Raw genomic sequence first — 27,012 nt, forward strand, 5'->3', positions numbered from 1 at the left:
AAAGTTATCCCATATAACTTAAAATGATGCTATTTTTAAGTTTCAAAAAAAATTTCATATTGCAAGCAAATTTTCAAAATGTCTGACATAATTTTTTTTTTTTAATTTCAAAATCCAAAATCTGAGTCGTTTTGAAGTTGCAAAGATAATTTTAAGCTTAAACTGAATATAATGTTACAGGAATAAAGAAAAGTTATCCTGCTGAAACATCGATAACTGTGCTTGATTTTTAATTTTATTTTTTTAAAAAAATATGTGGGCCCAAGTTGTTGTGTCAACAGGATAACTTTATTTTTTTACTGTGATAGGATGCTTGTTTAACCCATAATTTTATCCTTAAACACTTCATTTTTAAAATGTGTTTCCAAAATAAAAATTAATATATATGCAGATATTATATGAAGATATAATTTATAAAATTTGATGTATTTTCAAATAGATGTCTATATCACTTAATGACAGAACATAAAAAAATAATCCTAATAGTTGCTAACAATTTTTGTTTTAATCTTTAGTTTTTTTAAAAAAAAAATTCAATCTCTATCTTTATCCGAATTTAAATTTTTAATTCCTACTATTAAAGCATCAACCGGCTATATATTTTTTTCTCATTTAATTTTTAATCCCTAATTATTAAGATATTAGTATTTTTATGAAAAACTGATTATTATGATTCCACTTATCAAGGCATTGGTCTCGAAAGACCAAAACTCAAATAAATAAAAAATCAACTTAAAAAAACTATAAATATCACAAACCCAAATGAATAGAAATTATAGAAACAAAAATATTATCAAAAAAGTACCTGAAAGGAAATTAAATCTGACATGACACTGCATTCATTATCCATTAATAAAATGTTGCAGGAAAAAAAAAGATTAATATTTTTCATATTATAAGAAATAATTTTATCTCCTAATATACATAAAAGTGTAAAAAAATCCATAATTTTTTCTCTCTCTTATTTTCACATGGCCCATACACTTTTTTTTTTTTTTTTTGATAACAGGCCCATACACTTTTAGGTATGTATAGAAGATAATCTCCTACTAATCACAAAAAAGAAAGAAAGAAAGATCCAGGATTTTCATAGCAAAATGAAATCACACCCTATAGCATATTGAAAAATGGGGACAATGTAACCTGTTATTATAATTACTTTTTTAAAAACTATAATACAATATAAAACAGAAAAAGTTACCAGTATTTATCATAGTAGAAAAGTCAGGGAACTGATATGCCAGAACCATACATAAAAAGAGGTGATTTGCTTTTGAAGTATCTCACTCAGATGCTTTCTATATCTTCAGATGTATCTTTTAAGAAAATTTGAATGGGCTCAAGACAGCTTCTTAATGTGTCATGACCAAGTTGTGCTCTCTCATTATCTCCAAAGCCAAAAATTTGTCCACGGCTAGTGATTGCTACAGTGTGGTACAAGCCAGTGCTAATTTGAGAAACATGGTGACTTCTCAAGGTATCTAATATTCGAGGTTTCAAGACTTTATTATCAGATATCCTTCTATCCAGGAATCCCAGGCTACCAAATCCCATTGAGCCAAAGCCATAGACTGAACCAGAATCAACAAGAACAAATGTTTTCCTCTTTCTTGCACACACCTACAAGTAACAAATAAGCATTTAAAGTATGAATATTATAGGACTAAGCAATCTCATCACAATAAAAGGATGAAAAACACTTGATTTTCAGAAAACCAAATTGCAAAGAATAGATTTTCTTATTGTAAACCATTTTATCTCAATACAAATTGAACAAATTTAAGGATATAAATTATAATACCTGAACAGCCAAGTGACTCTTGAGACTAGTCAAGATCTCTGGAGTTGTCTTCTCAATCTCATCTCCATGGCCTAAAGCACCACAGTATCCCATGCCCCATGTATATACCTGGACCATCAGTAACAGAAACATTGGAGCAAACAATCCAAACCAAGTATAACAAATAAAGTTGAAAATTTATCTAGTCCAATGAAACTCACAAATCCATTTGAATCAAGTGCCACTGCATGCTCATCCCCAGCAGATACACGGACAACATGAATACCTTTCCTTCTAAATTTCTGAATAGCACGTGGCTGAAACTCGTCGTGTGGATCGCCATGGCCAAGACAGAAATTAGCACCTGATCCAAAGGAGTACACTGCTCCATTTTCCATGACAGATAAGATATAGCTTGGTCCGGCAGCAATCTGAACAACTGAGCCAACATTACCAAGGAATTCAATCATTTTGGGGGTTGGTCTGTCCTGAGTGTCACCATGACCAAGTTGGCCATGTGTGTTGGTTCCACACGTATAAACATGACCTTGTCTAGTGAGGAAGACTGTGAAGTTAAGCCCTGCTGCAACCTGATAGACATTCATGTACTTCAATATCTTAAAAAGGAGACCTTAGAAAAACACAATTCGTGCAACAAATAAAAAAAAATAAAATAGAATTGAAAAGCTCGTCCCTTAATGGACATGCAATAAAATTGGAAGAGTATGATGAGAAAACAGCACATCACAGCAAACTGGTGTAACATCTTATGCCTATCAGCATGGACAGTTGTTTGGACTCAACACAGGATTTGCAATTGAAACAACACAATGTCTCGAATATATGACAAACCACTTTTATCAAAGAGATAAGAACCCCCTTAAAATAACTTAGTAAGAAACTAAAACCATACTTGTGAATAGCCCCGCTATAGCGCGCTAAAGCAGAGTTGCATTGCGGTGCAGTGGCCGCCCACCACAAACAGCGCCACGGCGGTCAGGCGAAGTGTAGCAGATGTAGTGACCGCTATTACAGCTGAATCGCAGTGCTATTGCGCCACTACAGTAGTTTCTACAAAAGTGTTCTCGTCGTAGAAGGAAGAGATTTACAACTTAGATACAAGTGGAAGTGAAGATGAGATTTGGATATTCATGATTTCAATTATGATTAGTTCCTTAAGTTCTTTAATTTTGACATTTTAATTAAGTGACAGTTTGAATTTTGACTAATTTTACCACTTTATTTTGTTGTCTTACATTATTTGAGACTTTAATTCCTTCAATTTGCTTATGATTTGAATTTTAATGTTTGAAATCATTTATGTTTGAGTTTGAGATCCTTCAAATTTGTTTTTTATGTCACATTTTCATATTTTAAGTTTTATATTTGTGAAGTACAATTTAGTGTATCACTTAGATATACTTTGCACAGTAGTGTTGTAGCTCTACCCGCTATAGTGCTATAGCAGTTTGGAGGGTCAGTCGCTACGCACCGCTATCCAAGATTAATAAGTATGACTAAAACAAGTAACCAACCTTGAAATATATCAGACTAAGATCTAAACATATTGCAAGGCAGAAAAAATTATAAATAATAGAAGCAAAGTGAGCTTTGGAATGAGCTATTTATTCCGTAGACAAAAGTCAGATTAGCCACCCCATGAGATTAATATTAACATATAATACGCTACCAACCATTAACTTTAAACTCAGCCAAACATTCTCATCTATAAATAATATTTTGATGGTGATGAGTGGCAGTTTACCTGCTTGCAAGGAATCCCCTTCAGGGATTCAACAAGACGTGGCCTAAAAATTGGCCGGCTTGTATCTCTATGCCCACAGCAAGAAGATGAATTATCTCCGCATGTGAATACCTGCACCAGTCAAAGGTGAAGTCGTGAGCTTATGAGGGAAACAATTATTAATCATTTTACAATCTGAAACCATCCTTTTCAATTCCAGGAAAAATAAACAACAATAGATATGAGTTGTCACTATGGAACATGCAGAAAAATCTATACAACTAGCAGTATATATAGAGCTTTTATGAATCATAATAAATTTGCAGCTAAGTTGAACCAATTAAACCACACAGTTATTCTTGAACATTAATGAGTGAAGGTACTGCATACATCATTTCCAAATCATTTGCATTATCCCTCCAGACTCTTGATATAAAACTGAACCCCAGAGGAAGAAACTGATACGATACTACCTTTGAGGGCATTTAGGGAAAGCAATTTGGATGAGTCAGCAAATGAGTTGTTAGGTGTGACTAAAACAGAAAACGGTAGGGAAGAAATGGAGGGAAAAGCTAAATAAGTAGTGGAGGGACGGGAGCATGAGAAACATCTTGGATATTGCTTGGACATGGGACTTGGGAGAGAGTAGAGCCTCTCTAATTGCTCTACACTATCTTTCTTTTTACTGTAATTTTCCCTTTTCTGCATTACAGTTTCACAAGTAATTGTAGACTCTTTCGTCACTGTAATTCTGTTTCTTTCAAGCCTGAACCATATCTTGTAATTTTCTGTCATTGAAATTTGAAATACAAGATTCCAGAATTTATTTCCCAATTTCTGTGTTATTGTGAGTTGAATTGTTTGGACTTGGAAGGGTTCTATCAGAAAAATCTTAATTGATAGACAAAAATTACAAAATTTTAATATGATGTTGCTCATACTAAGAGACATTAGAAATAGTAAAACCACCTATTAATACCTGTCTTTTAATCATTTTCACAAAACTACAAAGTCAAATCTGTTCCAATCCTAGGAACAAGATAATGTTAAGTGCAGGGTGCACTTTACAGAGTCAAGTGGACCACTGTTAAAGGAAAAAGTGTAAATAAATCTACACCCTGCATTTTAGAGAGCAAAGTGGAAAACATTTAAAATAGAAGTTTCATATTTTGGGAGCAGAAGATTTTCATAAAGATTCTACCAGCAGCCCAATCACTGTTTATTTGTAATAGAAGAAGGATTGCAGTTTTATCTCAATTACTAAAAATTTTCAGAAAATTTATATTCAAGCCTTTAACAATTACTGCAAAAAAGAAGTTTGAAAACAAGCGTGGATGAGTCATTAAATTAATAGACTTCATACTGTTCACCCATTTAACCCAATTCATGTAATGGCACTATAACATTTTTTAATCTTTAGACAACAAAGAATATATTGAAGGACAGAAGTAAAACAGGGGAAAGACAGATGAAAGAAATAATATTGAGACTTGAACCTGCCCTAATGGTTCCCCCTTCTTCTGACCTTACTTCTGCCAACTTATTCTATCCTAGTCCCCAGAGAAAAAATCTTCTTTCTCTTTTCCCATAAAGCTTCTTTACCCGAACCTCATGTATTCATTTTCTTTTTAGTCAATTCAGGAGAAATTTTGCGACTTGACTTCATAATTTGTCCAAATTGGACTCATGCTAGTGTCTACAATGTGTACTTCAAAACATGAGTAAAATTAACACCCTCCTTTAAAAGGAATTACATAAAAGCTCTCCGGCGACAAAGTCAATCAAACTCTAAATTGCAACCTGGATGCAGAGTATGTTGAATTGAACAACCACAACGTAAAATGTTCTGAGCTACTGATGTCTCTCTCTAGTTTGCCAGTACAAAATGACACTGAACAAGCTCATAAATACAAGGACTGGAATGGCACAGGAGTGACAAGAAAGAAACATTTCCCATATCCTATTCCTAGCTTCAAGTAAAAATCTTTAATTTAAGAAGAAAAAACACATTTCTTAGAAAAGCACAATTGTTTCTTTGTCAAGAAATATGTAAAGCACTAAAGCTTTTAGTACTAAACCCCAAAGTGGCTTTAATTATATCTTCTAATATGTTCCCCCACCATCCAAAAGCCTTTCGGGCTTGAAGCATGATAAAGGAGAAGCCTTACCTTATTCCAGGAGAGTGAGGGTGGTAGGTATCAAACTCTTGATTCTAGAATTCTTGGTTCAGAGATTATGTCAAAAAACCTACTTTCTCATAAGCTTAAAAATGTAACATACAAGATTAATAATGGTTGGTTTATTTATATCTCCATTCTTAAAGCTGCTGCATCAGTTGACACCACAACCAGACCAACATATATTTTATGTTCCGGACTAATGACTTACTCATGAGTCATAACTAATTGAGTAAATGTTAAGCCGCTGCATACCTCACCAGATTGCATCACGAAAGCTGCATGGTTATAGGAGGCTGAAACATGAACCACACGTGCCAAAGGTGGTAAATCAATCCGGGTAAACGCTACACACTGTGTTGTTTCAGGCCCTTGACCAAGTACACCACACAAACAAGAACCACAGGAGTAGACAGAGGAATTGCTGATCAACAAGGTGTGATACTTTCCAGTTGTAATTTGCATCTACGAATAAATTTTTTTTTTCATCATCATTTACAACTCCACAACTTTTCTTAAAAAAAAAAAAGGCAGTAAGAAGACTAAAAGAAACGCAAGTGAAAAAATAATAATAAAATTATCCAAAGTATGAGGATTTTTCTTAAAAAATCATTATATAATACGGTGCTATGAAACATATTTTCGTCACATTTAAAAATCCAACTTCATTTATTTTTCTTTTTCTTTTCTGATCATTTCACAGATGCACTATTACATCGCTTATTACATAAGAGACAGAGAGAGAAAGAGAAAGATATGGTGCCAAACCATGCAATATAAGTTCTGTTCAAAAAACCTAGGGTTGAAAAGCAAAGAGGAAACATCCCCACCCATTAGGAACTTACTTCTTATAGGATCAAAATAGAAAATAGCAACTCTTGATTCAAGTAAGAAAATAGTTCCATTTTTTCCCCTCAAAAAGCTAACAAAAGTAATTGATTGATATAATGAAATAGTACATTGCCTGATAATGTCTCCACCATCTCAGAGGATTGTTCCACAGCCTGCAGGAACCTCAAAACTCGCTTCCAGTTTCCTCCACATCGATCATATAGCTCCCTCTGAGAATTCAAACCCATCCTAGAATAGATAACATGGGAGGTACATAATTGAAAAGCAGCAAAGTCCATCAAGGACTTAAACTTGAAAGGGTATAAGCCATGGCTACCACCAAAAGTTTTGGAAGTCAACTCTAAACAAACAAGGTCTGTTGCACTGAGCCTACCGGAGCACAGAATTTCTAAAACCAAATGTGAAGGCAATTCCTCAATGGAAACAGGTCTATAACGATCTCCCATCCTTAAAAGCCTCTTATCTTTTTTTTAGTCCCACCAAAGAAAACTAAATGTGATTCAAAGAACCTGCAGATAGATTCACAGTGACAGCAACCACCTACTCCCCCTTTCCGGAACAAAGCATCAGATTTTGAGACGAAATCTCAGGCAATTGAAGCAGCATATGAAAAACACATCGGAGGGAAGAAAAATATGGGAAATTGAGTAGGAGAAAGGAGGTTTAGATGATGGATAATTAGCGGGTAATGATTGAAACAGTGATTGGAAATAAAACATCAGAAGAGAACTAATCAAACTCCCCACTAAATCACCACGAAAAATAGAAGATCAAAGAGGAACCTTTCTTCACCTGCAAATTGATAAAACAGAAATAGATCCTTATAAAAAAAAAAAAAGAGTGAACTTTTGCAAGCAAACAAACAACAACAACAACCACGAATTAGTATAAATCCAAATCAAACACTGATCTAATGAATTCAATGTGTAACTGCTGAAGAAATTCCAAAAAACAAAAAGGTGGGTGTTTGAGATCGGAATGGACGAGCTTGAATTCAATCAAGGAGCTTAAAATAAAGCAAGTGAATAAGCACTGAAGCCCTACCCAGGAGAGAGAGAAAAAGTGAAAGGAACTAGCTTTTGCAGAAAACCGAAGAATAAAAAAATAAAAATAAAGGTGCAAGATCGGAAATAAGAATCGAAGGTAGTGCGATTGGTTTGGTGGGTCTTTAACGAAAGCACAAAAAGTTAGGGTTTTGCTAGGTGTGTTTGTGTATGGGGCATTTTCCCATTTCTACGCCTAGCTTTCTCTCTATCTAATATTTGTGTGTAGAGTGTGGACTTTGGATCATTAGAGAGAGGAGAGAGAAAACTTGGGGAATCTGAGGGCGTGGAATTTTATGGAATTCTGGAAGCGTGAAAAGGAATGAAAAAAAACAAAAACAAATAATAATGGCAGTTCAATTGACATATGAAACCTGAAAATGTGAGCGTATGTGTGTGTTAAATCATCTTTGAAAGGATTTAAAGTCTTAATAACGTAAATTGCTCTGAATTACACTGATACGAAGCGATAACCAATTGGATTATTAAAAAAAAAAAAAAAAAACATGGTGGCGTTGGTGGTACCTGCGTAGATTCCTTCTTGTTTTGTTCTCGAGGTTGTTCCCGCATGGTGCTCTGTAATGTCGCCACGTCAACAAAAACTGCGTCACCGACAGGGCATTCTGGTTTTGCTATAGTCGCGCAAGTATCCAGTATCCACTAATGAAGCTCGCTTTTCTGTGACGCCAAGTGTCACTTTCTTTTATGTAAATAAAGGGAAATGAAGCATTGTAATAAGAATTTCTTTGCACTATTCATACTTTTCTTTGAGAGGTTTGAAGCTCTTGCATAATTGATGAATTCAAGTTGATTTATTTTATGATATATATATTGTTGGGTCGATTTTTTTATTTTTTTTATACATAGGTCATTTTTTTTTTAATTGGATCACAATCCCTTATACAAAGGGTGGGAATGAATCATCTCATTTTAATTCCACCTTACTAAATCATGTGAATTTTTATACAATAGAGTGTTTCAACCACAAAAATTTTGTTACGTTGTAAATAAGGGATAGGATATTGTTACTATCAAATAATATTACTATCAATATCACTACCATATCTTAACCGTTAATTTTCGTCAATCAATAGTTATTATTTCCATATATCAAACTTATTAATTCACAATAAATGATAATCATTGATTGGCAGAAATCAACGGTTAAAATATGATAGTAATATTGATAGTGACATTATTTAATAGTAACACTATCTTGTCCCTATAAAAAAAATCAAGGTTTTATTCATTTATTTAAACATCAATGGTTAATAATAAAAGTGAAAAATTTCATTTATTTAAACACAGATAGATTTTAAAATAAAAATTACAATTAAAAGTATAAATATAAAAGTAATTTACTATGAAATAAAATACTACTTATATTACGAGATTTTTTTTATCACCAAATAAAATAATAATAATAATAATAATAATAATAAATAATTGAATAAGGCATGTTCCTTAAACATGTATCAAAGAACAATGTGCCCCCTATTGAAAAAGGTTCTCTGTACATATCTAGAATAAAATCCAATGGAAAAAGCTCTCCGCACTGCTGCCACTGTACTACACAAATCACCAGCAAGACATTGCCCACCAAAGTACACAAAATTGCCATCAATTCCCATGTTAATGTTTCGAGTTTCATTTGGCTTTCTTTGCTGTGGCACTCTGAATTTCAGAATCAGGTGATATTTTAAACTTGAGAACCTTATGAAGCTGACACACAGGTCTCACTTGCTTTGTAGGAGGTTGACTTGAATCAATTACTCTTGTTCCTGAGAAAAGGTTCACTTCAGATGGTCCTGTCTCTTCATGAACCACAGGGGTATCTGCACAAAGGGTGTTTTATCAAACAACTTATTTTGGGCAGTTCTCACAAGTGTGAAGCAAATGAAATTAAAATAGTTTCACAGAAGCATGTCTTCCATATAATAATGAGTATCTTAACTGTAAAATTTGAAAGGCATCATTATCAAGCAATTAAAGTCTAGCTATTCTTCTGCCAAAAATTCAAATTCACCAATTGATTGGCAGCTAGAAAAACATTGAAGATACAAAGCAGAGATGTTCCTCATACGATGAAACTTCTGTAAGTTTATTTTTGGGTCTGCTATTACAGATATACTAAATCATTAAGATGGAGTAAATAGTGCATATGACTACAGGAGGTGAGATTCAGCATCAACTGACAGGTGCTACTAAATAAGCTTAAAGAGTGGCTGCGAGAAATTAATTGACCGCGTCACTAAATTGCGCAAATTCTTTACTAGGATAAGTACCAATAACAATTAAAAAACAATGATTCTTCATTGTCAATGAAAACAGGAATCCAGACATTGCAAATCTGTCACTTGGAGGAAATATGGAAGAAGAATCGGCTTTTGGAAATCAGTTCTCTCTTAGAAGGAAGCGAGTATGAAAACATGAAATGTAACTCACCTTGTTCTGTAAAGGCAATACACGTGCCAATTGTCTCCTCATATTCCCCAATCTGTAGTTAACAAGGAACCATAACAATGCTTAAAAGTAATTTGAACTTGTGAAAAGGGAAAAGCAAAAAAAAGTAATTTCAACCCCCAGTTTTAATTCAAATTATCAAATGCAAAATAATAACTTTAACTTGCTGGAACTTCTAGCTGAAATTCAACATTATAATTATCTGCCTATATATAACATTAAAGAAACATGCATTTAAACAAATGGACAGATTTTATAACTACGTCTAAATAGCTTCAACAGATTCATATGAGAGCATCAAAATATTACTTAAAATTCTACATGGCCAAGGAATTTTAAAGCAGGTAACTTACCAGCTTGAATTTGTCATCAATGATCAATACTGGGTTTAATGTATCAAGGCCCTATAATTAACAATAAATATACTTCACTATGGTTGAATATAATAAATGAATAAGGTAACTCATGGATCAACAATTACAAGAACAATACAAGTAACAAAGAAGAAAAAAAAAAAAAAACCCTGTAATGAAAGTACAAGTTTGGTGTTTATCTAGCAGGTAGTATATATCCAAAGAAGTTCTAGAAAAAGTTCATTTATAAACACACAGTTCGATCACTCCAGAAGTCAAACATGTTTAGAAAGCTGAAATGGTAAATGCTGTATGAATCAAGATAAATAATCCTTTTTATCCAAGAAAAGAATAACGGTCTAGTGTTAAAAATTTACAACGTTGATAATTTGATAAACATTCGATGAAAAACATGAAGAAAGTATGTGTAGCAGATTGGGAACTTACAGTTAGAACATACTTTGCATTTGGTGGAAGATCAATTAGGCCAGAAACACCATCCAAATCAAGCAAAATATATTCCTCTTGATCCTCATGATCATGCGGTGGATTTGCCTCCATATTCCTGTGCATCGATTGGAATTAAAAACAAACAGACCATAGCAAATCTAAAAATGAAGGAAGAAAGAGACTTTAAATACATGATTAAATTAAATTTAAAAAAAAAAAAAAAAACCACATTGAAGGGTATTCCAAAACAATTAAAAAATAAATTGCTTTACAATAAAAAATAAAAAAAAAACAGAACCACAGGAAAATGTTCGACTAGTTTCAAAGTACAAAAACCGGAATTTAGATTAGTTCAACTAGGAGCACAAATAAACTTACAAAACAAATTGAATTGGAGTTGGAGATTGTAACACCCCATAGCTAGCTTGAAAAAAAATAAATTAACAAAGACAGAAGGAAGCTTTGCTACCAAAAAGGGGAATCTGAACACATACAAGCATGGTGATATCTCTATAGGGAGACAAACTGTTCAGCAATCTGTATTACATCAGTATGGGTTCACACCCTTAATTACAGACCAAAAACTATCCATCCTATCACCTGTACACATGGTAGTACAACTGCTCATCAAGTTATACATCTCTCCTCTAGGTGATAAGATGAATAATTAACTCAAAATTATCAATGAAGCATAAACTTAGATTAATCTAATACAAAAACAAGCATGTTCTCTGCATCCAGTGGAGATCTTAAATCATCCACCTCACATGCTAAAAAAGTACCATAAGCTAAGGGTCATACAATTTACAAAGAACTTATAATGAAAATTTTATTTCTAAGTAATATATATATATATATATGGGTCATTTTTCAACTTATATATATATATATGGGTCATTTTTCAACGGTATAAGTTGCACTCTTAATCTTGGTTGTTGATCCCATTTATATCTTACTATTCTGAATTATTAGATATTTAAGCCGTTAGATGGAAGCAAATCAATGACTGAGATTTGGAGTAAGATTTTTTATTCTTACACCAATGTAAGAATATCTTGCACACACACACACACACGTTTCAAGCGTGCACTTTTCCACACAGTTCAATACTCAATCATATAATAATACACTAATAAGTTCTGGGAATTACGCAACATGTATGTACCAAAAAAAGTAGCCTTTTTCTAAAATATGGGCTGGTATTCGAATACAGAGCAACAGCAGAAATTTCTACACGATTCTACTGCAAAATACAATCATTAGATCACCTTAATTTACTTCCTTACAAATCCCCACATGCAAACAGTAATAGTACCCACATTAACCACTTCCAAATAATTTCACAACCTACAGTTTAGTTAGTCAAAATTACAAACATGTTCCTAAACTCGAAATTTCAAGATTTTCAGCGACCTACAAGATAAAGCTTTTATTGAACAGAAAGGGATTTAAGTCACTCAAAATTACCTGATACCCTTTGAGATTGCTGAAGATTTCCTCTTACGAAATGTGGAAGGAACAACCTTCAACACCTATTGCTCCAATTTTTAAACAACAAGCCCTTTTATTCAACAGTAGAAAGCTTCCACTTTTCACAAACCCTTCTCTTTTCTTCCCCCAAATTTGCTTCCTTCTCTTTCTTCTCCCTTCTGTTTGCGTCAATTCTTAAGTCATGAATTTGTGTGAGTGAGTTCCAATTTCTGCAGAATTTGGAATGTGTTTGTGTTCTTTGAGAGCTGTGTAGTGTGTGGGTGCATGGTTGAAGGACTTAGTTTTTTTTTTTTTTTTTTAATATAATCTTTCTGGATTTTTTAAACGGATAAATTCAATTAAGATTTTAGAAGATGTTAATGAATTATTTTTGAATAAAAAATCTATTAAGATTCAATTAGCATTTTTTTTTGTTTATTCAATTAGTATTTTTAAATTATCCACAAAATTTATATGATATCTATTTAGGATTTTAAAAATTAGAGAATATCCAAATTCAATAATATTTAATCACGATTTTAAAATTTAAATCAAGAATAAAAAAATTAATATTTAAAAATTTAATGATTTAAATGAATTTTTTTATTAGTATGAATTTTGAAAGTTAAAAACTTGATTATTTTAATAAATTTTTTATTAATGTGAATTTTATGTGACTTTTAAACAAATATATTAAAATTAGGGATGTAAATGAGCTGGGTTAGACTTTGACTTAAATAGGTTGGGTCTAAGTAAAATACTTTCAGCCTGACCTAGCATGTTAGCCTTGTATATACCCAAATTATAAGTATGACCTGATCTATATTTAAAAAACAAAAGTCTTGATCTAAGCTCGTTAGCCTGTTTTTTTTTTTTTTTTGATAAACAACTTGTTATCCTGTTTGACCTTATTAGGTATTCAATAATTAAAATAATATTACTTTGTTAATCAAAATCATTAAAATAATAGTTTTATTTATTTTAAATAAAATAAATAATATGATATAGACCTGACATGTAAAAAAAAGCTATTGATCTGTTTCTAAATAAATTATTTTAAAAGACTGAAATTTTTCTATTTAACTATATGTAATAGATTAAATTTGACCTGATATAAGCTGAGTCGTAGACCCCTATTAGGCCATCCACCCATGTACACCCCTAATTAATATTGTATCGCAATGACCGTGACCCTGAGTTGGACTGTGTTTTCTATACATTAGTGTACTCTTAGAAAAGATTAACCAAAATTCAGATGCAAACTCATCATCAATGTAGTCAAAATCGAGTTTTTACGTAGAAATGAAAAGGGATGGTAGAAACGTAAATCAAAAAAACGAGACGAAACGTAAAGTATTTACTAATTAAGGTTAAGATACAAAATTATATATATATATATATATGTAAGTAAAAAAAAGTTCACGTAAGTCATTACTCAAAATTTAATAAATAACTTTGTATTTATAAAATATAAGTCATATAACTATGGGATAATAGTTTGTCATGTAACATGACACCATTTGTGTCATGTTACAGACACAAAAACACTGTGGGCCCCGTTGTATAGTAAAAAAGCAAAAAAAGTTGAAGTGGGTCCCATGCTATATTGAGTGTGTAGGTAAATGGAGATTTTTCATGTAACATAACACTTGTATTTCCCTATAACCATATAAGTCCAAAATATTAAGAGAGAAATTTTAATTTAAAAAAATGGAAAATAGATTTTTTTTTAATTGAGTTTAAGAAAAAATGGTAAAAAAACATAAAAACTTACGTTTCTACACGGTGTTTTTACCCGTTTCTACTAAGGGCCGTTTCTACTTATGTTTTTACATTGCGTTTCTACCATTTCTACATTTTTATGTTTTCAGACTAGTTTTTGATATCAATGCTCGTTATAATCTTCACCATAAAGTCTTGAAAATCTTCTAAATCAAGTCTTATAAAATCTTAATTATAAAAAAATTTAAAATCATTATATTCCTAAATAACCTTCCAAAATTTACCGGAATTTTTTTTCAATATAATCTTTTAAAATCTTCGATAAATATACAGCCCTAAATTTTTGTTTTATTATACAAACCCATTCAAAACTTCCTTATCTAATGCCGTTTTCCACGTATCCTTGAGGTTAATGCTTATAAAAGATTATATTCCTTTCATGTAATAATGAGAAATAAGCACAAGAATCGATGAGTCTTTTGGAAATTATATTACTCTCATATAACATGAAAGTGATATAATCCATAAAAGATTGGGATGTTAAAAGAAACTCAAAAAGTTGAAACTTTTCTCAAGATTATGAATATAAAGATAATATTATACGAATAATATTTAAAAAGATAATAAATGACAACGCAATTAAACATCTGAACACTTTGGAATTTTGTTGACCTTGTACAGTTTTATACTTTTTAAATAAAAGAAAAAAAATGTTCCTCTGGCAATTTGCCCTTTCAAATATCTTAGAACAGCTTTAGCTTTAGTTCCTTAATCCAAGGCAATCCTCCGAACGCTGAAACAAATAAAGAAGCAAAAATTATAATAAGACATGATCGGCAAATATTAATACACATTGATAATATGCTTTGTTCTTTCGTTGGGTCGTAAACTTTATTTAGCATCTTTCCGAAGGTCACTGGCGAAACTTCAAATGGCGTAAAGATTTTCGTTTTGACTTTTGAAGAACCAACAATGGTTTCCTCTTTCCATCATCAGAGAGGGAGAGTGCATGGTTATCAAGGTGCATATCTCTTCTCTCAAGAGATAACTACCACAATGACACTCACGACAAGATAAATTGATCTCAGACGAAAGCTCACAAGCACAGAAGGTCGTGCTCATATTAAGCTTCAAAGCAATAGATCCTTTTCGAAATGACAACGTAGATGAACAGCAGAACAATTCAACTCACAATTCCAAAACGATCCGATTATAATGTAAAATCCAGTTAAAGTATCTTCCCTCGAGTGGAACCTCAACATAGAGGTGGCTGAGGGTGTGAGGATTGGGATTGAAGCAGTGTAAGAGCGGAGAGAAGATTACAGTGAAACTAATATAATACAAGCGCAGCAAATTACTTTGTAATGTTAAATATACAAATAGTGGAGTTACATGAAATAACACAAATAAAAGCAGAAGTGCCATATGCGGGAAAAAAATGAACAAAATGAAGCACGCGGACACTTAGCTAGGCACACTTAGCTAGGCGTCACTGAAAGAATGTGACACAAAAAAATAAAATAAAAATGAACACTTTAAATTTTGTTGTTCATGTCCAGGATAATACTTCCGTAAATGAAAAATATTAGCTAGTGCTCTGGCAATTTGTCCCTCAAATATTTCAGAACAGCTTTAGTTCCTTTGTCCAAGACAGTCCTCCGAATGCTGAAACAAATGAAGAAAAATTATTAAGATTTAATCGATCAAGGTTATCCGTTCAATTTGGACACCTAGCTTTCATCATGTCGTAAAGATCTAACTGATCTCTATATTTTGTTTCTGCTTTGTTATGAACTTAGGACGCATTGCATTTTACTTTTGAAGGAGTTCAGTTGGTCAAGTAAACCTTTCAACTAGTCAGGTAGTAGCACAATGATAGACATACAAAAACATAATAAAATTGATGAGTCAGTGAAGCATTGAGGCTCCATCCACTTCAAGGGGTACAAAGTTGACAATGTGAGTTAGAAGAAAGGGGGAATAACTTGAAAAATGTATTTCTTGACAGTGATTTTTTGTGTTAATCGTTCTGCATTTGAAAATTTAACCTTAAAGCACAAATATAACAGAGATGCACAAAGCATTTATACTTATCCAGATTATTGTAAGAAAAAGGAGGTCCATTTTGAGAAAGCAAATGGAAAGGTCGGGGCAGGAGGAAGTTACCTTCTGAGTGGATTGCCATCAAGTCTCAATGCCTGAAGGCTTGGTTCCAGCAAACCCTGATCAAATCAATTTCTTAAAATAAATGTAATGAATTGAAGTTATAAAAACAAGCCACGGGTTTTACATATGCAAATGATCAAAATGATGGCATGGAGACTCGGTCAAAATAATTTCCATCTATTTTTCTTTTCTATCTATAGCACCACCTATTTCTCATAGTTTAAGTTTGTAATTTGTATGAAACACAATAATTGCAATAAAGTAATGAAATTACGTTAAAATGAACACTCCTCCCACTTCTCTTTTGGGGGAAGGGGCAATGTGCGTTTCTCACCAGCTCAGATGGAAGGGCTGAGATGTTGTTATCCGATAGGTCAAGCTCCATGAGAGAAGTAAGATTTCTTAACCCCTGAAAGCAAGTTCATAGGTAAGCAATGGCAAAAAAATAATAATAAAATTTCCTATTTTTTAAATAGATCATTGTGTCTATTAGGCAGGTTTTATGTGATGAGTTTGCGTGTCTGCATGCATGTGTATAACTTACCCCAATGTCAAATTGTCAATACATGCAAGAATGATAAGGAATTCAACTGAGGGAAAGATCGGACTGTGACATCTTTCTTCAATTATCAATCAATCGTAGACAGAAATTGGATTTTATGAACGTGCAACTGTAAAAATACATTATCTATCATAGAAAATAACATGAAATGAACAAAATTTGACATGAAGAAACTCCAAAAATTGGCAAGCCATTATTCAAAATTGAGAGAAAAATTAGTGGACTCTAACTTAATAGTGACTGTCAAGCCAATATGAACTTTGATGAGATCTAAATCAAAGAGGCATTGTCAAACCAATATGTTGTTCAAAGATATTATCATAACTTTTCACAGGACCTGAATGAAAAAGAGGCAAATAAACAAACCTAATCCCTTGTTTCTAGCAACCCCACCCTCCCGAAAAAAAATGTTACCACTGGAATTGATTGAAGGGAATTCTGACTCAAGTCCAGAATCCGTAGTTGATGCAACCCCAATATATCTGATGGAATTTCCCCGAGCTGCATTCTTCTGTTATGTTGTGAAGCAAAACTTAAGTACAAGATCCCAAGAAGATAAAGGTATATGAAAGTTAAATCTGTGAGTGTGTGATTGTGTCTTCTCAAGAACGCCATAGCTTTCAACTAACCAACCTCAGGTAAAGTTCTTGCAGGTATGGCAAACTAGAAAATGCAGGACCATCACGTAATGAAGCTGGATTACCACTTAGATCCAGGATCTGAAGCTTAGGCACGGCTTCAAAACCATCTGAAGGTATCTATTATTCAAATGACAGATAAGGTCAGTCATATCACACTTTATAGCAGAGAACAAAGCATATGGACACAGAAAATTTATATTACGGTTGGGATCTCTGCACAATAATTTCTGGTACAAACTGAGAAGAAAATATTTCTAAAAATGTTTAATTAAATACAGCATAGTACATGGCTTTTGCAAAAAATATAACCGAAGAAGTTATAAGAAGTAACAACTAACAGTTTGGACATTAATTAACTTTTCAATTCCTCATTTTTCTTGTTTCGCGGGTAGAGGATGGTGGAAGACCGGAGTTAAGACTCACCACCATACAGTAAGTGTTATTTATGTCATTGAAAACTAAATAGTGATAGACTTTAGTACAAAGAAAGAAAGACTTCTTGTCAATGATACATCCATAAAGGAACAAAAACATACAGTCTTTTCTGTTTAATTTATCTTAAGATAACTCTTTAAGCCATAATAACAGCAATGACCACCAATGAGAAAGGACATGAATTATTTATATGGATTTTATAATGGAAAAAACCATATTAACTACTTATAAAATATTATGTCTTGCAATGGTTCTATATACATGTTGATACCATTATTCATTTATTTTTACAAGAACAAGAACAGAGAGAAGCTCGTAAATCATTAGTCATTACCTGTCGCAGGGGATTGTTGTCCAGCTTCAAACATGAAAGACTCGAAAGTGATTTAAGAATCGAACCTGGCCAGTCTTTAATTTGATTCTTAGATAAAATCAATGTCTGGAAAGTGCAAAACATAAGAATGAATTATAGAACAGTTTCAGATAAGCAGCAGGTCAATTAATGACCAGTGTATCGAAGTACTCTTCCCCGGCCTAAATCAATAAATTATTATAAGTTAAAGCTGGAAACGTATTACCATTAACACATCCGGAAATTGGTTTGAGCATGAATATGTTCACGAAGACATGAAGTAATCACTCAACAGAGAGAAAAGGGTTTACCATATAAGAAATATTTTACTTTATTCAAAGAAAATCTGAAAATGACGAAGAAAACACATTTTCCTTCTTCAGACTTACAGGGAAATTGAGGATTCTTACCATTATTTTTGTTGTAAAATATCAGTGTGTTGAGATATATAAAAACATTAATGTAGCCTCACCCAACAGCTTAAGCTTTTAGGTTGAATTGGTTCTTTACATGGTATCAGAGCCTCGGTGTACCGGGTTCGATCCTCACCGCCCCCCACTTTCTTTCTAGTGAAATTTCTTTCTTCGCACAGGTAGGTGGGCCTGTGTATTGTCCACTCTTCAAGCTCAGTGGGCTCTTATGTGAGGGGGGGCGTGTTGAGATATATAAAATCATTAATGTAGCCTCACCCAACTGCTTAAACTTTTGGGTTGAATTGGTTATTTACACAGTGTAAGAACAAAAACTAGCACAGATAGAACTTACAAAGAAAAAATTGTAAGCAAATAATACTATAGTACACAGAATAATATGAAACCCAAAAGAGAAAATGGTTGAAAAAAATTACAGTCAGTTCACATGAATATATATATGGCAAAACTAATGCAGCTCGGGCTCTTAAAGTACAAGGTAAGTAAAATTAATTACCAAAAAGTATGCCACAAAATCAAGCAACTATTTGTTTTTGTTTTTAATGGAAAAGTAATGCTTTCATAAGATTTTCTGAAAGGTTTCTGTTCATTCAGGGTGTGTTTGGGAGTTAGGAGGGAAGGAAAAGAAAGGAATCAAGGGGGAAGGAAAATGAAGGGTAATCCCTTACCCTTGTTTGGTATGTTAAAAAATCATTGGGGGAAGAAAATAGGAGGGTAGTTAAATTAAAATGATTAATTATATTAAATTTATTATTTTACATTTATTTTATAAAATAACAATATACTTTTTCTTTGGTAAAATTAAAAAAAGAAAAATCTCACAATAAAAGATTTTCTCTCTCTGATGCAAAAATGAAGATATGTAATAAATTGGAATATGGGTAAATAAGTAAATTATGTTGTTATTCCTCCAAATCCCCCCAATTGGAGGAATTATGAAAAAGCCACATTCCCTTCCCCTCTTTTTACAAGACTCCCAAACAAGGGAAAGGCTAACCATTACCCTTTCCCTTCCCTCCATTTCCCCCTTAAAATCCCATCCAAACATACAAGATCACAGGCGAAGGGGTCCTTTGTCACAAACAATAAGAAACATATATTAATTAAACTGCAAAATCATAATAGCTCTTTTTATGGCCTTACTGCAGTGTTTATATCTTCAAAATTTCAATAACTCAAACTACTTATATCATTATCAGTCAACCAACATGCTGATTCAAATTCTTGTTAGTGAGTGACTCATATTAAGATGATGACAGTATCCATCAGAACCTGGAGAAAACTGTATTAACTTGCAACAGCATCTTACAGGAAATAAAATCAGAAGATAAGGTTTAACCTGGAGGGAAACACAGGAAGAAAGTTCAGTTGGCAACTCCTGGATGGAGTTTTTGGAAAGATTAAGTTTTATGATCTCCGCTGATTCCCATACTTCTGATGGAACAGCAGTCAATCCCAGCCCTTCCATAGAAAGTTCCTGAACACAATTAAAAACAGAACTGCAACTGGTTAGGAAATGAGTTCATGCAAAATAAATTGAACAGGAAAATAAAAACAAAAAATAGAGAAGTGCCAGCATCTAATGAATCTCAAACTCAAGTTATCAAAGGTATATGGGTACGCTTGTTAGTCTATTATGTGATTGTGCAAGGCAGAACAAAATAATATCTTTAATGATCCCATTTGTCATACTCACTATGTAATCAACTTAGATGTTAAAAGCAATGATTGATAGATAACAAACATACTCAATTATTTTATATTTTTATCCCAAAAGGATCTTAAATAAACCAATTTTTCTTACCAAAAAAAAAAAAACTACTTGAGTTTGTTCCTTGTCTATTATAAGCTATGATGCACCGACACTGACACGGGACACGACACAACATGCTGACACGTTAATTCTAAAAAATGTCATATTTTGACACGTTGGGACACGTTTTGATATTAAATAATAATTTTAATATACATAATATAATTCATATTTAATACATATAACAACTCATAATAAGTCATATAAACAATCAAATATTCAAATTTCATAACATAAATATAAACAAAAATAATTTTTTCGTACCTTGTTAATTTTTCATGTCAAATTTCATAACAGAAAAAATTGATTTATAAATTATTTTTTTATGTTTAGTTAATAAAATAAAATTGGATACCAATAAATAAATAAAATTTAGACCTAAAAAAAAAATGTGTCGGAACGTTGACCGCGTGCCGGAAAAAGCTGACTGCGCGTCAGAAAAGCGTGTCGGAGCATCGACCGCGTGTCCCAAAATGTTGACCACGTTTCGGAGCGTGTCGGTGTCTGACACCCATTTTTTAAAAAATTTGTGCGTGTCCGTGCTTGTTAGATTATAAGTATTATGGCGTATGCCTGATTTTGATAGTCAAACTTGCACCAGAATATTAAGTACCATCTATTCTCTATTAGCAGAAGAATATACACACAATGAGTTATATGGAAATGCCGTGTAATTTCAAGCAACTAATTGGTACTAATACTATTATTATTGTATATGCAATTACACATATTGGCTTTCTGATCGCATTGAAGAAACTAATGCACATAGTTATACCAACATTCTGACACAGACTATAAACAAATAATGATCAAGAAGAAATCTATGCAATCTATGGAATGAATATTTTCCTTTTCAAGAGAAACAATACCTTTGAAGTGATAGACAATCGGGTAGCCATGGCAATCACGTTCTCCTTTGTGGTTGTTATAGCTTCAGAATCTGCAGAAGAATTTTAAAATATTATAATCTAAAATAATTAACAGACTCAAGCTTAAGTCATATGCAGAATGCATCTACCATTGTAACATACCTTCACCTTCAGAAAGTCTACTTTGGAGAAATTTCAGTAATGCTGGCGTAGGTCCAGATACTAATGAGCTGGTAAGGAAAAAACATTAGTCAAAAACACTTATAAATACAAATAATGACTGCAGAAAGGAGCAAACATTCATTGTACCTTCGAAGTGTCCGCAAAGGATTTCCACTGAGCAGAAGTTTCCTCAAGGTAGTCATCTTGCCTAAACAAGATAAAATACTAACGTATTTATTTCTTCATGTTAAATTATTCCATATTACTTTTTACACATAAATACCATCATATTAAGGAAGTTGATATGTGTTCTGGCCGCCCATTTACTAAATGTTCATATATAACATATAATTGGACATAGTGGTAATGGCATTCATTGACTATATGAAATTGCTGGAGAGATTACCCTAAGACACTTAAAGAGACCTTAAAATTGGTTCGGAAGCAGAATGAACAACTCTCTTGACAACTCCGTGAATCAAAGGTAACAAATTCCTCTTGAGAATGAAAAGAATTTTTTATATTGTGAAGAATAAATCATGCACAGACACAAATGCTAGCAACTAAAATTATTGTTTATTTAGAACAACCGGTGGCTGAGAAGATGAGAGAACATAGATTGAGGTGGTTTGGGCACGTAATGAGAAGGTCTCTGGATGCTCCCGTAAGAACAGAAGTTTGTTACCAAGAGCTCAACACAATAAGAGGTAGAGGTAGACCGAAACTTACTTGGGGGAAGGTAGTAAAATAAGATTTAATAGAGTGAGATATAGATTGGCGGGCGGTATGCCTTAGAACGGAATGGAGAAAAGCTATAAGCATGGTGGAAGGTTAGACTCGTTGTTATTCCTATGTTCCAGATGGTCCCTTTGTAGTCCTTTTCCCCTTCATTTCCCCCTCTTCTTCTTTTCCCTTTCTTTTTTACTTTTATTTTTATATATATATATGGGGAAGGATATTGTGACAACCAAGTTGTGTTACTACGAAGTGACTACCAATCAATCTCACCGTTAGATCGATTATATTGATCCAACGGTTATATTTATTTTCATCTTTGTATGGTCATGATTTCCCAAATTTAATATTTTATATTTATTTTCACCTTTGTATGGTTATGATTTCCCATATTTAATGCTTTCACTTTAAATATGAGGAATCATGACCATACAAAGATGGAAATAAATATAACCGTTGGATCAACATAATCTATTTAACGGTGAGATTGATTGGTAGTCACTTGGTAGTAACACAACTTGGTTGTCACAATATCCTTCCCCTATATATATATATATATATATATATATATATATATATATATATATAATTACTATTTTATTTTTTTATTTTTATTTTTATTTTTATTTTTTTATGTTTCTTTTTTTACAACCTTTTTGTATCTTTCATTTGGGCTCATCTACCACCGACCCCAATTAATTTGGGATAAAGGTGTTGTTGATGTTGATTTAGAACAACTCTTTTATCACAGGGAATGTTGTTTTTACAATTTTATCGCTTATCAGTTTTTTTGCAATTCTTCTAGATACTGAAATTAGTATAAAGAGGGAGTACCCGCTTGTTGAGGTAGAAAATTAGTATTTTATATTTTCTGCTCCTATCCTGTTCTCATTACATGCAACTGTTCGCTCTTCAAAATAAGGCAAACTAGACCAATATCATAGTACGAAAACTTGCTGACCTTACCCATTTCAGGGGGTAACCCACTCAATGAATTATTTGAAAGATCCAAGACTAAAAGAGTCAAATTGCATGCCTCTACTGGAAATTCCTTCAGCTGTGAATGCACAAAATAATAACCAATTAAATTAATAATCTACTGCAAGATAACAAAAGCATCAGAAGACAAAAATGGCAATATACTTAGCCACTATTTCAGCAAAATTATACAAGCAAACGCTCTATTTTAAAATAATAGAAGTCAAACCACTCCCCATGGAACCCCGACTTACAAGGACCGGTAAGGGAAATCTTTATACATAGCCTTACCTTTGCATTTTTACAAAGAGATTATTTCTTAGATTCGAGCATGTGACCATTCAAGGAGCAGCTTTACCATTATTTCAACAAAATAATATAACGAGAGCTCTTTTATGAAATAATAGAAGTCAAATCACTCCCTATTAAACCCCAACTTACAAGGGCTCGGGTAAGGAAATCCTTATACGTAGCCTCACCTTTGCATTTTTGCAAGAGGTTGTTTTCTATATTCGAGCATGTGACCATTCGGTCACCAAGGGGCAGTTTTACCATTTTTCTAGGCTTGCCCTCTCTTTTTATGAATAATATAAGTAATTATGGAAAAGTAAAAATAAAAATCAGTCCGAGCTACCTGGTTGGAATGAAGATCGAAAGTCCCTAGTCGAGAAAGGGCCCCTATCTCCCCTGGTACTGTGGAAATATTGTTATTCCTAAATTTAGAAGGGCAAAAAGCACAATATGTATCAGAAGAGCAAAAGTTTTAATTAGAAGAAACCCAAATGCATAGTATGTTTTAAATAATATGAAGACTTGCATCGGAATAGGTTAGAATTTGACCCCAAATAAAACTCCGTAAGTGAATGACAACCGATGATTGATGAAGGGATTGATGAGATTCCTGCACAGATACACACATACAAACTCTAAGTCCAGATGACAAAGGGAGACACAAAAAATAATTGAACCTTTGTTTAAAAGCTCACTGTTCTGATGGAGGTCAAGACGAATTAAACGTGAAAGGCCTCCAATGCTGACTGGTATGCCATTCAGCAAATTTTTTGCTGCAGCAGTGGTAACAATGGAAAGAAGTTTACCAAATCAAAGGATTTACAAATAGGAATGAAATAATTAATTGAGATCATTTATGCGTATTTATAGAAGAAAGGCCCTTACATGCGTTTAATTCAGTAAGCATGGTCCATGATGAAATGAGACTTTCAGGCATCACAGTTAGCTTGTTTCCCTGATAAAAGACAAAAAGACAATATAATGAGAGCACTGGTTAATAAAACCATAACTTCTCAAAAGTCTAAGGAGTAAGGAGGTGTTTGTTGCCAATTAATACCTCCAAATCTAGCTTAGACAATTTGGAACAATTTGCTAAATCTTCTGGCAAGCTTGCAATAAGATTGTTTGATCCCTGCAAAAAGAGTATCATAAGGCCCTCAAGTAGCATGTACATGACCATATGAATACAGACAAAAAAAATAGCAAACTTTTATAAGATTTCATTTCAATTGCAAAGGCAGGTAGAGTCTACAAGGAAAATCCCACAGCCCCACATTTAAAGTAAGCACAATCTTCATCAATAGATTTAATTATGTCGTATAACCTAAAGCAAGGACCAATTAAATCAAAATATATATTCGAAAAGGTAAAATATAGAATCTATGCAAGGGTAAAGCTCATACAAGAATGGGGAGTGGTTTTTTAACTATCAAGATCATCCAATGAAGTCAAAGGGTCACAAGATGAACAATATCACTGTCCAATCAAATTAAAAATTTTAGAGGCAACGGGAAACTGTAGCTGAAATGAAAAAGATGATAGACAGTCTGCGTAGCATCAGCTTAAATTCATACAAGTCATGTTACAAAAACAGTTTCAAGCTCACTTTCCTTTTTAAGAAATCTGCCACTTTTGTGGTTGTTATGACTCTGGATTCATTAATGCTAGAAATTACTGTAATGGGGATAAGGGAAAAAGGAAAGGAAAATGAAAGAAAAGGAATATATCAAGAAATGAGTACAAGAGGCAATCTTCTTCACAAGGGAATTATTCCTTCCTACTGAGAATATCTCAGTCAACAATCAAATCTTTAAAAAGTGCCTAAACAACAGGGAGGCCCTGCCTTATATACTGGCAACACTTCCCACATATAGGACTAACTAACTAACCATTCAATCCAGCAGTTGCTAACTAGTCTAGCTTACTAACCAATGTTCATAACTAACATAACAGCTATTTGGGTATATTCCTTCAGGAATATTTTTTTCTAAACAGTGGGCTGTCATCCCCTTGTAATGCTAGTCATATCAGTGGTCTATAGCAGAAATGGATTGCACATTATGAAAGAAGGAACTTAAGAAATGGCAGAGTAACTTATATGTCAAAAGTAAGAAGTAGACTGAATTAGAGAAATGCTACACGCATATGTACAGTTAAGTAACAAGAAAGCAGGTTCTTAGGAAGTAATGGGAATTGATCAAATCCTTTGGGAACAAGGAAATATTTAAGACAACAAAATTTTGATACACTACTGTTGTTATCGCTACGGAAACTCCTTCCCAAAAAACATATGATTTTCCATTCATTGAATTGCAGTTTGGATACTGACCTATAAGTATCTATCTCACTGTTACTAATCAGTACGTGCTTTATAACATAGACACAAAAGTATGCCCCCGCAACCAAAATCTATTTATACTCATCCAAAAAGATAAACTTCCTAACATTCCAAGCTTGAATTCACAATAATCACAAGCATAATTTGAGCAAGCCACTTTTATGTCAGATAAGCAGCATAAGCCAACCACACTAACAAAATCTACACCTGGCAGTTTCTGCAACATGAAGTTATTACCTTTAAGTCTGACAATTCTAAGCATCTGCCAAGAGAGCTTGGAAGTTCCTTGAGCCGGTTGTTTGAACAATCAAGCCTAAAAGAATAATGCAAAAGCCGAGTGATTTGTGCAATGCAAATATGCAAATAGGGTACAAACAAATGTCAACTTTCTCATATCAGCCTATCCAAAATGAACATGGAAATACAGCATACTTAACAAGCGATGCAGCCAATCCGATTTCCTCCGGTATTCTAAGTATTGAATTGAATGAAACATCCAACAACTTCAACTGAGGTAGCCTGTGAATAACAAACAACAACGAAAATCCAGCAGGAAATTCAAAAATTGAAAAAAAAAAAAAAAAAACGCGAGACAAGTTAACATAAGCAAAATCCAAACGTTCTAAAAACTCACTCTCCTATAGCAGCGGGAAGTTCAGAAAGACTGTTGTGGCTAAGATTCAACACAGCCAGAAAAGCTAAATTTCTCAGATCTTCCTTTAACGATTCGATACTATTGTGAGCCAAAATGAGCTTCTGAAGCTCCACAGCCTGTAACCACATAACATAAACTACATTTCATTTCATTTCCTTTAATTTCAAAACTTCATTTCATTTCATTTCCATCTTCCTAATCAAATCAAACAAAGCATAGATAGGTACAGTACCTCCCACCACTTATCGTCGCCACCAAGCCCCTCCAGATTCCGGTAAACCTCATCGGGAACTTCTCTGCAAATCGAAACAGTAACACAACAACAACAACAACAATGCGTGAGAGAAGAGAGAGAAGAGAGAATCGATGTAGCTTAGAAATCGATTATAGAGAGAGTGTGCCTTGCCTGAGGGAGCGATTCGAGAGGTTCAGAGAACCAGAGGCTCTTGCCGCTTTCAGCACCCGATCCATAGCACCTTGTTCAGATCAGATCCGAGATCGTGCAATGCGAGGGGAGAAGAGGATTGGCA

At 33.2% G+C, this 27,012-nt stretch overlaps 3 protein-coding genes across 4 annotated transcripts; all 3 read right to left on the bottom strand.

Annotated features, from left to right (window-relative positions):
• Window positions 1-1,077: 1,077 nt before the first annotated feature.
• On the bottom strand, window positions 1,078-7,942 carry LOC133295626 (PH, RCC1 and FYVE domains-containing protein 1). Its single transcript, XM_061494471.1, has 7 exons — window positions 7,598-7,942; window positions 6,661-7,345; window positions 5,957-6,166; window positions 3,546-3,656; window positions 2,002-2,370; window positions 1,802-1,909; window positions 1,078-1,620 (listed from the first exon to the last, which is right to left on the bottom strand). The coding sequence occupies exons 2-7, from the start codon at window positions 6,997-6,999 to the stop codon at window positions 1,288-1,290; spliced, it is 1,470 nt and encodes a 489-aa protein (XP_061350455.1). The 5' UTR covers window positions 7,000-7,345; window positions 7,598-7,942; the 3' UTR covers window positions 1,078-1,287.
• Window positions 7,943-8,965: 1,023 nt separating this feature from the next.
• LOC133295628 (uncharacterized) lies at window positions 8,966-12,605 on the bottom strand. 2 transcript variants are annotated; one of them, XM_061494473.1, is made up of 5 exons: window positions 12,330-12,605; window positions 10,860-10,977; window positions 10,413-10,463; window positions 10,042-10,093; window positions 8,966-9,431 (listed from the first exon to the last, which is right to left on the bottom strand). In XM_061494473.1, the coding sequence occupies exons 2-5, from the start codon at window positions 10,971-10,973 to the stop codon at window positions 9,244-9,246; spliced, it is 405 nt and encodes a 134-aa protein (XP_061350457.1). In that variant the 5' UTR covers window positions 10,974-10,977; window positions 12,330-12,605; the 3' UTR covers window positions 8,966-9,243. The 2 variants fall into 2 exon arrangements, with proteins under 2 accessions (XP_061350457.1, XP_061350458.1); XM_061494474.1 differs by lacking the exon at window positions 10,413-10,463.
• A 2,835-nt stretch (window positions 12,606-15,440) lies between these two features.
• Window positions 15,441-26,953, bottom strand: LOC133295625 (plant intracellular Ras-group-related LRR protein 6). Its single transcript, XM_061494470.1, has 21 exons — window positions 26,889-26,953; window positions 26,715-26,778; window positions 26,462-26,598; window positions 26,260-26,346; window positions 26,065-26,140; window positions 24,547-24,621; window positions 24,375-24,444; window positions 24,185-24,262; window positions 24,039-24,099; window positions 23,833-23,911; window positions 23,187-23,277; window positions 21,633-21,693; window positions 21,486-21,553; window positions 21,324-21,394; window positions 19,981-20,118; window positions 18,193-18,297; window positions 17,416-17,540; window positions 17,197-17,293; window positions 16,555-16,629; window positions 16,221-16,276; window positions 15,441-15,719 (listed from the first exon to the last, which is right to left on the bottom strand). Exons 1-21 carry the CDS (start codon window positions 26,951-26,953, stop codon window positions 15,644-15,646), a joined length of 1,755 nt encoding a protein of 584 aa, XP_061350454.1. The 3' UTR covers window positions 15,441-15,643.
• Between the last annotated feature and the right edge of the window lie 59 nt (window positions 26,954-27,012).

The sequence above is a fragment of the Gastrolobium bilobum genome, unplaced genomic scaffold (assembly GCF_033153095.1).
Source record: "Gastrolobium bilobum isolate Gb01-03AN ecotype WA unplaced genomic scaffold, APGP_CSIRO_Gbil_v1 utg694, whole genome shotgun sequence".
Classification (NCBI taxonomy): domain Eukaryota; kingdom Viridiplantae; phylum Streptophyta; class Magnoliopsida; order Fabales; family Fabaceae; genus Gastrolobium; species Gastrolobium bilobum.